The 14,114-nt window shown below is 43.6% G+C and overlaps 1 protein-coding gene across 2 annotated transcripts in view; it reads right to left on the bottom strand.

Annotated features, from left to right (window-relative positions):
* The window catches only part of LOC147032562 (protein Wnt-5b-like), a 41,895-nt gene extending 32,398 nt beyond the window's left edge, over window positions 1–9,497 (bottom strand). For both annotated transcript variants that reach the window (XM_085870304.1, XM_085870305.1), the window contains exon 1: window positions 9,245–9,497. In XM_085870304.1, the coding sequence (XP_085726430.1) occupies window positions 9,245–9,253 (9 nt within the window). In that variant the 5' untranslated portion in view covers window positions 9,254–9,497. The remainder of the gene's footprint in view (window positions 1–9,244) is intronic.
* Window positions 9,498–14,114: the final 4,617 nt, after the last annotated feature.

Below are 14,114 nucleotides of genomic sequence, written 5' to 3'. Positions count from 1 at the left end.
GTTCTTTTCTTCTAAGGTAGTTCTAACATCGCCTGGAAGTATGTTTTGGGTTGTTATCTTGCTGTAGGATGAACCCCTGACCAACTCGGCGTTGACCAGAGGGTATTGTATGGCACTCAAAATGCTGTGGTAGCCCTTTTGGTCCAGGGTGATAGTCACTCTGTGCAAGTCGCCGACTCTGGATCCAGCAAAAGAGCCCCAGATCATCACGCTTCCTTCTCCATGTTTGACAGTTGGTGTCACACACCGAGGAACCATCCTTTCGCCGACTCGACGGCGTACAAAAAGCCTGCGTGATGAACCGAAGATTTCAAATTTTGATTAATCGGTCCATAAGACCTTCTTCCAGTTTTCCAAAGTCCACTGGCAGTGCTTCATGGCCCAGGCAAGCCTCTTTTTCTTATTTTGCCATCTTAGCAATGGCTTTCTTACTGCCACTCGACCTGTCAAACCTGCAGCTCGAAGTCTTCTCTTCACAGTTGAAACTGAGACTTCCTTACTTCGACCAGTGTTAAGCTGTGCTTGAAGCTGCTGTCCTGTGAGCTGCCTATCACGCAAGCTGTTGACTTTCAGAAACTTGTCTTCTGATTGTGTTGTGGATTTGGGTCTGCCAGACCTCTTCCTGTCAGAGTTTCCTCCAGTTTCCAAGTGCCTTTTGATGGTGTCGGAAACTGTACTCACTGACACCTTGGCTTCTTTGCAAATTCTCAAAAGGAAAGACCTACACTTTTGAGGGTTATAATGGTCTATCTGTCTTCCTTTGTTAATTGTCTTTTTCTTGCCATTATGATAGCAATATACTACCTCCTGCAGTGCAATATTGTCCAAATAATGCTTGAGGGTGCAGCAACACAGTCTGCTCCAACACTGCTTTTATACAGACAGAGGGTTTGTGACTAATCAACAAAAGTTGGGACACCTGTTAGAATTGTTTGCATCAACTTTCAAGGCTTAATTTACTTCCATTGCTGCAGAACAGCTGCAGTTGCTAACCGATTACTTGTTCCCTGAAAAGGGCCTTTTTAACAACTCTGAAATTTGCATTATTTTTCAGTTTTTGGTAACCTAAACTTTTTTTTAACCTCTGGCAGTTTTCCGCTTAGCTTTGTACGATTTCAGGTTATTCACTGGACTTGAACTGCTTAAATTTCAGTAAGAACTGGTAAAATGTGGGTGTTCTCAAACTTTTGACCGGTCGTGTATATATATATATATATATATATATATATATATATATATATATATATATATATATATATATATATATATATATATGAGAGCTAACACACAGAACGTACAACAAGGGGAGCAGGAGACAAGAGGAGCAGGAGAGGGAAGGAAAAAACTGGGGGGCACAGAAACATTCGGATATCTGTGGAAGGAACAGGGATGGGGTGGGGTACATCGGATAAACAAGATTGACACTACAGGGACTTTCAGGAAGGAAAACAGGGAAGTTGAATGAGGTTGGTTTGGGGTGGATTAGCGGAGGTGGAAAAGATCGTGGTTTTGGATGGTGCAAGATAAGAGGTGGTGTTGAACAGCTGTTTTGAAGACCTGGAGGGAAGAGTGGGTTGGAAGAGAGTGTGGGAGTTTGTTCCAAAGGCAGGAAAAAGAGGGATGAAAGCGTGAAGGTGAGCAGCGATTCTTGCTTTTGGTAGTTTTACCAGAACGGTGGTTGCTGGTGGACCTTGAGTGCCCTGCGCAAATATGGCTGGGATAGATAGCAGACAGGGTGGGGAGGTGAGGCCAGAGAGGAGACGGTAGAAGACAGAAAGACTACCGACCTGCCTGTGGTGAGAGATTGAGAGACTCAAACACTCAGCCTCATCACGGATGATACCAATGATCCTAAATACCTTCATTTCCACAGTGTGAAGCTGAGAAAGGTGAGAGTCGGGAGCACCAGTCAAGAGGGAAGAGCGGTACCCAATCCGGCTGCAGACGAAGGCTTTGTATGTGGTCAGGAGCTCAGGTGTGCCAAGGAAGGACATTGTACGATGGAGGATGCCCAGTCAGTGACTGGCTTTGGAGGCCAGGTTGGAAATGTGGCTTTCCCAGGAAAGATCATGGCAGATAGTGAGACCTAGAAGCTTGAACGAAAGAACTTCTTCAAGAAGATTGTTGAGAAAGTATATGGTGGGTTTTTGAGGGGGATTGGTTCCAGATGGTCTTTTTGGATAGACATAGTGAGAGTGTGACATTTGTCAGGATGGAATGTTCGTGTTGGACCAGCTTGTGATTTTATCCAGATCTGCAGAGAGTGAAGAGGCTGCTGCTTGCCGTTCTGAGGGATGACAGATGGTATGGCAGAGGGTGGAGTCATCAACAAAGAGATAAATATACAGTATAGCATGATATCTCAAAAAGTTAGGAACATATTTGTACAAAACTTGGTGTACAGGTCAGGTGTGACAGGTACAACTTGATTTGATTCTGGGGAAGATCCGGATCTAGAACTAGATCCAATCATTTTTTGAAGTGATTCTTCACCATAGATAGATAGGGACAAAAATTATGCATCACATTATATCTCAAAAAGTTAGGACAGATGTGGACAGGTTGGGTGTGTGACAAGGACAAATTAAATTTTGGTGAAGATCCAAATCCAGATATGAGAGTTTTTCTATTTTTTCAGTGATTCTTCACCATTGAGACATGAAGTCAGAAATGATATTGTCGTGTCCACACCGATTAACATAAACGCTGAATGGATGGATCGAGATGGATGGACTGGGTTTCAAAGCGCTGCTTTCACTATTACTTGACTTACCGTTCCCAAAGGTGGCTCATAAATGAGCCAAAACGATGGCAAACACACACGGAAAGCAGATAGCTGAAATACTCCATAACCATTTAAAGGATTTACAGCATTTTATTATTAAAAGCACAGGGAAGAGGGTGGACAAGACACCATAATAAATGGTACAAACCAAGCGAGTCAAAAAGACACAAAAGAGATAATGGGATAAGCAAACATATATATATATATATATATATATATATATATATATATATATATATATATATATATATATATATATATATATATATATATATACAATGAGGAGAAATAAAAGCTCAAATCCTAACCCACTGGGCACCACAGATCACACTTATACAAAACAATAATGCAGGTGGGACTTCCCTTTTCTCTGATGCACACCCACAGGGTGGGCACAGGAATCAATGGTGTCCGCTTTAAAGAGCAGGAGGAAGACGAGAGTCAGGATCGATGGTGCCCAGAAGAAGTCAAACAGCTACGAGCAGGACCAGTGATGAGTAGCTCCTCAACCAGGCCACGTTGCCCCCTTTGTCCTTTTTACCTTGAGACCACTTGGCCCTCTAAAAATACAGGGTGATACCAACTTGGGTGGCTCACACATGAGGCTTCCCCTCAAATCGAGGTCTCTGTCCTGCTTTACACACGAGCCTCTCTGTTCTCTCCTGGTGAACTCGGTTCTCCTCCTCGTGGACTCTCGAGCCCTTATGAGCCGCTCATTGTCCTCTCTTATGGACTCCCCAGTCTCAACTCGTGCACTCTCGTCGTCCTCTTCATGGACTGAATGCTCTTTGTGGTCATGGACTCCCCGGTGGACTCTCCTTCTTCCTGGGTGGAGTCTACCTCTCAGGTCCCACCTATGGGGTGGCCCCAATAAAAACAAAAAACATCTTTTCTTCTGCGCTCTACAGCCCACTGTGCCACCATGGTTGGCACACACTGGTCAGAGAGATCATAATCGGCCTAGTTGCACACATAACATGTGTGCATCTGTGATGGGAAGTCCACACCGAGCCCCACCCACAAACAAGAAGTTTTTCCACATACATAATTAATATATGCCTGGTGTTGGCTTAATGGTTAGGGTAGTGGGCTTGGGATCCTAGGGTCCTGAGTTCAAAATCCCGCTCATCTGTTGAATTAACACCAGGTGGGGTTGACTCTGCCTGTCATCCTTCCGAGGTCGGCAAAATGAGTGCCAGCTTGCTGGTATACTGTGTCGGAGTGGCGACCCATCCAGGATTGTTCCCAATAGCCAAGGAGACTGCTTCGGCGGCACCAATGCTCTGCACAGAGTATGGTCCTAATGGATGGATAATTAATATCCACCCTGTCCATAAATTAGATATGCCACCTCCTCAGCATCACGTGTAACAGATGGCTTACTCTGACAGTTACTCTTACCTGGTACATGGCAATCTAACCTACGTGAAACACACAGACCATACTACACTTACCACAGTCTAGCTATGGAACCCCCCCCTCTCCACCCCAACTCATGCACCCTTAGGTTTTTATAGGTGACTCAAGGCATTCTGAGCAAATTCCAAACATTATTTCTGAGATACCATCATATGGATCATCAAAAACAAACTGATTACATTATCAAACAAGAAAAAAAAAATCTGAGATTGCAGACCCTCACCAAGACTTGTTTGTGTCGTATTTGTGTGGTTTATTTTGTGCACTCGTGTGTTATGCAATTAATAAGAGACATAACGAGAACTGCCACTTTACAACTGCTGGCAGTGATGTTCGGGTCCCAAGACATTCCGCTTTGATGCAACCCCGCTTTGAACGGACACCTGACCCTAACCCATGACGTTTATTTTTATTCAAATGAATTCAGAATGGGATTAAAATAAATTCAATCAAAACCAAATGGAAGATCAAATAGGTACAGTCCTGCATTGGAGTCATCAGAAGGAACCCAAACAAGCAAAAAGCAAAGATGATATCATGAGGAACCTCGATAGGATTCAGGTTTCAGATATTACTCATCTGCGCTCAAACCCATCTTGGTGCAGCCAAGTGAGCCATATTCAAAAATAAAATCCTAAAAAATAAAAATATGTTAAATCACTCTGGCTGCCAGACCATGTGTCCGGTCAGGTTGAAATTTAAAACATATATTCCCCATCACTACGAGATCATAATTGTGAAGTTTCATGTCAATTTATGAAGCAGTTCAAGAGGATGAGTTTTTAAAAGATTTTCGCTCAATCCAATAATGCTGCCAAATATGTAACCTATCAATTATTAGTGAAAACCTTGGTATCTCCAAGGCTTGGGAAACATTTTTGTGAAGTTTCCTCTCGATCTGTCCAGCCGATGTGGAGAAGATTTTTTACAGGTTTTAGGGTAAATGCAAAATGGCTGCCAAAACATGTGACCTATGATGTCATATTTTTGAACCTTTTGTTCCTCATGGAGAGGCAGTCATACCTGTAAAGTTTTGCCTTGATCTGTTTAGCCACTTCAGAGAAAAAAAAAATATATATATATATATATATATATATATATATATATATATATATATATATATATATATATATATGAATCACATGACAGGTGACATCATTAAAAAAATTCTGTTCACCAATTTATCCCTGGATGATCTTCAAAAATTTTCATTCTGATAAGACGTAGCATTCCACATGCAATTATGACATCATAACAAAGGCACCTGTGAAGTCATTATTTCAAACTTATTTACCATGAGGAGTACTTGCCGTACACCAAGTTTCAATTTTGTCCTTCATGCGGTTTCAAAAATACAGAGGTCCAAAATTTTCCCGGTTTTCCAACATGGCTGCCACACCACGTGACCTATGACATCATAACAACAAAACATTGTACATTTGTAGTCACTCACATGGTGAAAATTTCATCTCAATCCAACAAGCGGTTGCAGAGAAAGACACTAAAGTTCTGTGAGGACAGACAAACAAACAAACGAGAAAAACACATCGTGCAGAGCATGATACTTGCAAAATCCACCCCCTCTCCAAAGGTTGCCATGGATACATCAAATTGTCCATTTCATTGAGAATAAAATTGACAATCTTAATCAAAGCTCAGGTCAGTCGAATGAAAATTGATTATTTTTCAGATTGAAATTGATGATTTTAGAAGTTTGACCTTGCATTGACCTTTTGATCTCAAAAGTAGTTGGTTTCCAAATTCATTGACGCACTATGCAATTGCTGTTCAAATTTCAAGTCAATCGGATGAAAATTTACAATTTTAGAAATTCGGCCTATGTTGACCTTTTGGTCGAAGTTGACCTCAAATATAATTATTAGTGGTTGAATTCAGTGACTTGAAATATCAATCCTCTTCAAATTTCAAGTCAATGGGATGAAAATTGAGGATTTTAGAAATCTCACCAAAGTTGTTGACCTTTTTTTTATTGTTTAAAAAAAAAAATTGTATACATTGTCGAGGCTCGTATGAGAGATAACACCACGCACAGCTAGGGGGGCATGAGGGGAGAGGGAAGGACAAAACAGTAGGGAACAGAGACATTAGGAGATCTGTGGATCTCTGGATGAGGAGACGGTGGAAGACAGAAAGACCACCAACCTGCCTGCAGTGAGAGAGTGAGAGGCCGAAAGACTCAGCCTCATAGCGGGAGATACCAATGATCCGAAATGCCTTGGTTTCCACAGCGTGAAGCCGAGAAAGGTGAGAGGCAGGAGCATCAGCTCCAGTTTTGATAGTTTTGGTCTGTATTGACCTCAAAATAGTTGGTCAGTTGAATTTAGTGACCTGAAATATAAATCCTCTTCAAATTTTAAGTCAATTGGATAAAATTTGAGGATTTTGGAGATTTGACAAATTTGTTGACCTTTTGACCTCAAAAAACAATAGGCTTCTTGCTGATGACAAACTCGAGCATGTGGTGAAGTTTCGTGAAGATCAGTTTTAAATTGTGATCTGTACGCGATTGACAAACAAACAAACAGACAGACAGACAGACAGAAAAACAAAATTGACTGACCAATCAATATACTTGAAAAATCTGCGATTTTGCAAGTAAAAAAACCAACGGACCCAAATGCAATACCCTCTCCTCCGACGAGGATAACAATCTATTAGAATGCCACATGTGTCAGAAAATGAGACGAATGAAATTGCATTGCATAACTTCAAGCAGGGTCTTCCATTAGTCGTGTTGCAAGGCTCTTTATCGTGAGGACGGGAAGTGTTTACGACCTCAGAAGACGTTAGTAAACCACTGGATCAACAAGTGATATGACAAGTAGATGTCTCAGGATAACGACTTACACTCAGAGCCGATACATTTGCACGATCCTTTTACGCAATCATTTTCAACCTGCCCAGATTGCAGCAAACAAACACCCTGGACCTCGCAGGATAAGTATCAACACCATCCTGAGGCATCTCTGTGATGCAAGGATTAGTATTCATCATCCTGTTCAGCATCCAAGACTTTCACCGCGACACATCCAAGCACGTTTGCAGTGGTCAACTCAGCATGTCCCGTGGACAGAGGCAAGTGTTACGTTCACCGATGACTCCAGGTTTGTCCTTGAAAACCATTATGATTGTGCACTGGTCTGCAGAAGACGCAACGAGTGATATGCCTCAGTTTGTGTCCAGGAAGACAGATTTTGGATATGGAAGTGTCATGATGTGGGGTGGTATTGTTGAAACCTGTCACACCAAGTTAATCTGTATCAATGGTAATTTGATGGCAGATTGATTCATGAATGAGATCTTACAGCAACTTGTGTTGCCGACCCTTCAACAAGGTGATCCAGGAATTATGTTTATGTATGATAGGGCTCCTGGCTCACAGGGCCAATTTATCATGAAAAGTTCTTCTCAATGCCAATGTTAATGTCATGACACTCTGACCTGCCATCTTGCCAGATTTTAGCCAAATTGAACATCTCTGGGATGTCAATGATAGTCGCATTCGAACCTTTCCAAGACAGCTACAGATACTTGATGAGCTGGAACAAGAGTTGATTCGGGTGTGGAATTCCACCCCGCAGGCTTATATTCGAGTGCGCATACGGTCAATGCGATGGTGGTGCAATGCAGTGATTGCTGACGGAGGTGGACAGACCCGGCATTGAGGTTGTTACTTCCACGTTGGATCCCCATGTGAAGACATTCCGCACAATGCAGCATTTTGTGATTAGGTCACAATGAAACGGACATGCAATTGTTTAGCATTTATATGTGTTCGAGGTTTGCATCTCATCCGTGTCCCATGACGTCACGTAAATAAATCGTATCAACAACAATCACGTGTTTGGTCTTTCGTGGCGGAGAGTGTGCAGGACTAGTTGTTGGCTTAAGCTTCACTAATCCCACCTGACCATTACACAGCATCCTTTTGTGTGTAAATCAGTGATGCCGGTCTTCTGTAAGGATATCTCCGCCCGTTCCTTCGGCCTGGCTGGCCGTCATCAAACAACTCATTCAACTACAAGTTAGAATCTCATTGGCAACGCCATGAGATTTCCGTCGAGCTTGAGAGGTATAGTGACCTCACTGTAATAGGCAAACTGCCGGTCAGCATTGTGTGATGGCTACAGGGGAGATGACTCCGTCCTGATCCGCAGGGAGGTTGCATATAGAGCCCCGGCCTGTAATCCCATTAGTCCGGCCTTCAGGGTCACACGGGGTCACGGCCTGAACGTTTGTTCTGTTTTCTCCAGTGATGTTTCGGGATTATGCAGGACCTCGCGACCTCGCTCGTGCAAGAGCGCCGAGGACGAGAGACTGGTTCAGGTGGGGTGCGGGTCTTAAATCAGTGCTGTGGTGCCTCACAAGACTACTGTTGTGTGTGAATAGATAAAATGTGCGGCTTCATGTCTCTCAAGAGATTCACAGAGTCAATGACCGTTCGGACAATCACACCCTTTTTTACCAAATCACGTTCCAATCTTCTGACGTTCAAAAATCAAACTCCAACTTTTGGAGATCTTATTACCCAAACTTATTGTACAACTGACTCCATTCACTCTTCGCCATCGTGGGTTCCACATTTTCTAGAGGATACAAAAGCCTTAAGGAAGAACAGGCAAGACAACAAAGGGTAAAGTGGTAGCATACTGACAATGCATGGAGAAGAGAGAAATAGGTGGACAAGGCTGTTGGACAAATATGAGACAGGACTACAAGGAAAACAAAGGATTTCCCTGTACATTTGCGCTTATGTGGTGTGCAAAACGGACAGCCCGCACCAACAAAGTCCTCTGCCCAGCTTTCCCAGGAACAAGGCTACAAAGCAGGAACCGCACAGCTCTACTCTCAAGGATGCAGCTCTACTTTATGCACTAATTGGCCAACACGCCCTCGTGAGGTCATTGTAATGCAAGTACCTCTCAGAGTTTGAGGTTTTCCTTTTTTGTAACTATGTCTGAGACTCGTGGAGGAGCTCGAATACCATAAGTTATAAAAATGCCAGACAAGGACACATACCTGTATCATTTGGGATTTGAACTTGGTTCCGCAGCATTATGAGACGAGAGCGAAAGAGTGAAGCATGAAGCAGGGGGTAACACCTCAAAGAGCTGCAGAAATGACAACACGAAGTTAACAGGGTTAACTATACACAGTGGTAGACATTCATGAACTGCTTTGGAACTTCTTTTTTTTTTTTTTTCAAAAACATGGAAAAGCACAAGAAAGGAATGAACGACATCACAGGGTGTGATGTGAGAACACCTCTACCCAGAGCATTAGCAAGGAAGGTACAGGAAATCAAACAAAGACCAGGTGTTTATAATTAGCAAGGTAGGGATGGTAAATCAAACAAAGGCCAGGTGTTTATAATTTGCAAGGTAGGGATGGTAAATCAAACAAAGGTCAGGTGTTTATATGTACGACACGTCATTGGATGTGATCTTCATCACAAACTTACCTTTTGGGTAACACAATGAATCCAATGGAGCCTGAAGGACAAACTAGTGAAGGTTATGAGAAAGCAAAAGTTTGAATGAGGTGTCTTCATTGTTTTATCATTCACTTTTCAAACAAAACATCATTGAATGAAGGAGGTACCGCAGGTACTCATTCATTCAATAACTCAATTTGCTGATATAGAATCGTTACCCCTGTCCTGAAATCGATATACGAGATGGAGAATCCGATTACCTTCCACTCCAAGATCCCCGCTGAGGTCGCTGGGAACATGTTTGGGCAACAGCCTTTCAAGAACCGGCTGGCCAGGACTGACGTTAGAGTATTTGACTGAAGGTTTATATTTGGAATTTGTTCAGGATTCCGGCGATAACTCACCTACTCTTCACCAAAGACACCATGGCAACTTTAACGTCCACCAAGTAATGTTCTGAGACGTGACACCTGGTTTAATGTCCACCTGAGCGACGGCACGCATTGCGAAACTCCAATGGAACAGTTTATAGTTGGCTTGGGAATCGAACCGAGGTAAGCATCTCAAAGGTAAGTGCGTTATCGATGTGCAGGTATGATGTAGCAAGGTGTTCAATTCCGAGGTGCCAAGAACGTTGCGGAGGCGGAAAACAAGTCCAAGGGAAATTCATCCCGATAAGTTCGCTTCGTTCAAGTTCAACTACCGTGACTACCCAGGTCATCGATACCGGATCTCTGGGGAAAAGAGTCCAAGGTTGTGTTTCTTGTATTCATGTTTACAAACCCGTTTATTATCAGTCCTATGTGGAATCCTCAAGTTCCTTTTCACACCAACCATACATACGGTGGTTGTTGCGTCGTCACGAGCATCAGTTATCAGTTTGGACCACACCTGCCGCAGGTACGGATCGATCTCTGATGGCATTTAAAACTGCTCGGAGCAAAAACGATTTGAGGATTTCCATCAATTCCAAAACGATTTCTCTGTGCACAGGGGCAAATCCAGGAATTGGGGGGTTTCCAAATAACAGAAAATCTAAGTGATATGAACGTTATGAAAACTTTATTGCAGCTTTCAAATAAATGCACATTCACATATTCTTTGATATGCATGTATTGTGCAAAAAGATATAAAAGTTAATTATTTTAATATTTAAATGCAAAAATAAAAATAAAATAGCTTGAATTCAATAAACTTCCAGTTTCAATCTTAAATATCATGACTAGTGAGACCTACCTGAGTGATGGTAGTGCCTATATGGCATACCAGCAACTATATGACATACCAGAAGGAGTTCTGGGTGACCAGGAAACCCCCCTGGATTTGCCACTGGTGCAACTCATTTAACTCAAACACACGAGATGCACATCGTTCCAGGAAAAGAAAACTCATTCTGAGAGTTCATTCCGTTTGACTCGGTCATGTATAACGGAACGACTGCACCGTTAGTAGTTTGGGATTGAAGTGACCTTTGGCAGATCACTCTGCCAGAGGATGTTCCTGGCGTCATACGGTTCACTATCAACGTCCCAAAGGATGGTGATGAGGGCAGCACACCGAGCGTTGAGCTATCTGGTCGAGGTTCGATTCCCGACCCGACTACAAACTGTTGCATTGATGCAGTTTCGCAGGTAGGGTGTTCCATCACAAGGTGTGCCATCTCTCGGATGAATGTAAAACTGAGTGTTCAACCTGCGAGCATTATTTGGTGGACGTTAGAGATCCCACGGTGTCTTTGGGGAAGAGTGAGGTGAGTTATCGCCGGCATCCTGAGAAATTCTCAATTTCTTGCCACGTTTAGTCCAATGTGAAGTCTGACCAGGCGGTTAATGAAACACCTGGGCCAAAAACGTTCTCCAGTCAATACAACAGCAAGGTGGGAACCATGGGGATACGTCACGAAGTCATACAGATACTGTTCTCCAATGAGGGGAGAGAGAGAGAGAGAGAGAGAAAGAGAGAGAAAGAGAGAGAGAGAGAAAGAGAGAGAGAAAGAGAGAGAGAAAGAGAGAGAGAAAGAGAGAGAGAGAGAGAGAGAGAAAGAAACAGAGAGAGAGAGAGAAACAGAGAAAGAGAGAGAGAAAGAGAGAGAGAGAAAGAGAGAGAGAAAGAGAGAGAGAAAGAGAGAGAGAAAGAGAGAGAGAAAGAGAGAGAGAAAGAGAGAGAGAAAGAGAGAGAGAAAGAGAGAGAGAGAGAAAGAGAGAGAGAGAAAGAGAGAGAGAGAAAGAGAGAGAGAGAAAGAGAGAGAGACAGACAGACAGACAGACAGACAGACAGACAGACAGACAGACAGACAACCATTCGGACAGGATTTCCAAGCGAAAACAAAAACAGCCTGAGACAGTAGTTTCATGAGTTCCCTTATAAGGAACTTCAACACAGGAAGATATCGCGAGGCCCATCAAGCCTTCGCAATGGTTGCCAACCTATGGCTGTTTGTGCAGTCGGTGGCACACATTCCTTCTAAATGCTCCAAACGTAACGCCACCGAGAGCAGTTGAATATTTAAAATCTCCCCTATTGTGTTGCTCGGAAGTTGAACGCCACTGACCACCCCCCCCCCGCCCCCCATGCTTAAATAATTGCACACGCATTGCTTGCTCCCCATTCCAAACCAATTGAGAAGCAAGAAGAACATTGAGACAGATTGGTTCAAAGGCCATTCGATGCCCCTCCCGAGCCCGGCCTCCTGGTGAGACCGCCGTTGACGAGCCAGGGTGTTTTGACCTCTGACCTCTCCTTAAATCTCGACAACATGTCGTCTCTCCTGCCACGGCACATTCAGTCGGGCTGAAACTCAGACCAACAACCTATTCCGAAACGAAAACACCCACAGGAGATCCTAGTGGATCGTGTTGTGGTTTATCCAGAGCTCCTTAATTCCTTCATACTTGCTCGGACAAGGTGTGCACCGTTCGCACGTGACATGTTTGTGAGTGCTTCTCATGGATTGCAGAAAGTTTTTCTTTCATTGGAACATCTCCCCAGATCGATGTTCAGTGATCGTCTTCTTTCCTGAGCACTCCAGAGGCCTCCGGTGGCCTGTCATGTCGTGAGAGCATCGCACGTGTCACATCGACTTTTCCATATGGCGTCGCGGTCCTTGCGTTTCGTCTTCCCGGCACTCGGCATTCCCCATGTTGTTCCTTATCGCAGGCTGTCCGCCAGGCGCACCGGCGTCTGTCCTGTTCCCAGGCCCGTGCAATTTACAGGGGTAAACAGCACGGGTCGTAAAAACGGGCGCCTGGTGTGGGTCTATCGCCAAAGGACTCTGCCAAATGGCCGCGCCTGTCCCATCGATCCACATCTTGGCCCCTCCCGTGGGCCGTCATTGCATTCCGTTATCCTCAGAGCATCCTTCCATGGTGATGTGCTCATGACCGTGTTGCTCATGATGACCGTGTTGCTCATGATGTTCGTGTTGATGGCCCAGCACGGTGTATCGATGGTGTTGCCTAAACTAGCACAGCTGGAAAAGCCGTAGGCCCAAGGCCTGCGGTTATACAGCGGGTGTGCTTTGGAAGGTATTGCGATGGGGGTTAGTCGTAGTTGGTGGGTTGGTTGAGCACTGACCAATACCTTTGTTGAACTCACCAATCACCAACGGCTTTATTGTATGCAGCTTGAAGCTATTGAGTTATGGCTCCCTTTTTTCGACAACAAATCATCCCGCACAACCCCCAACACCCCAACACCGCACACCAATGCTCGTACTAGACCTCGCTGTCTGTATTCCTATGGTATATGAGTTCCAGGACAGATAGAGGTGCTATATCGTATGGATCCTGTAAAAATAGGAAAAGAGAGAGAGAGAGAGAAAGAGAGAAAGAGAGAGAGAGAGAGAAAGAGAGAAAGAGAAAGAGAAAGAGAAAAAATAAAAAATGACCGTTTTTACAGCCATTTTTCACTGCTGTGCAGGGGTTGGGCTTTTTCTTGAGGCAATGTTTTTTATGGCCGGATGCCCTTCCTGACGCCAACCCTGGTCGCCTCTTACGACACACAGGGATATGGTACACCTATTCTTACCGGGGCATACACCGGGACCAGTACACTGGTACTCATTTCGCCGACCTCGGAAGGATGACAGGCTGAGTCAACCCCCTGGTGTTAATTCAGCAGCCAACGGGGCTTGAACTCAGGACCCTGGGATCCCAAGCCACCACCCTAACCACTAAGCCAACACCAGGCTTAGAAAGAGAAAAAAAAAAAAGAGAAAAAAGAGAAAAAAAGAGGAAAAAAAAGAGGAAAAAAGAGGAAAAAAAGAGAAAAAAAAGAGAAAAAAAACAGAAAAAAGAGGAAAAAAAGAGGAAAAAAAGAGGAAAAAAAGAGAAAAAAGAGAAAAAAAGAGAAAAAAAGAGAAAAAAGAGGAAAAAAAAGGAAAAAAAGAGAAAAAAAGAGAAAAAAAAAGAAAAAAAGGAGAAAAAAAGGAGGGAAAAAAGGAGGGAAAAAAGGAGG

This window comes from Eptatretus burgeri, chromosome 2, assembly GCF_056783735.1.
Source record: "Eptatretus burgeri isolate ZD-2024b chromosome 2, Ebu_testis_v1, whole genome shotgun sequence".
Classification (NCBI taxonomy): domain Eukaryota; kingdom Metazoa; phylum Chordata; class Myxini; order Myxiniformes; family Myxinidae; genus Eptatretus; species Eptatretus burgeri.
This window is presented reverse-complemented; position numbering and strand designations above follow the sequence as displayed.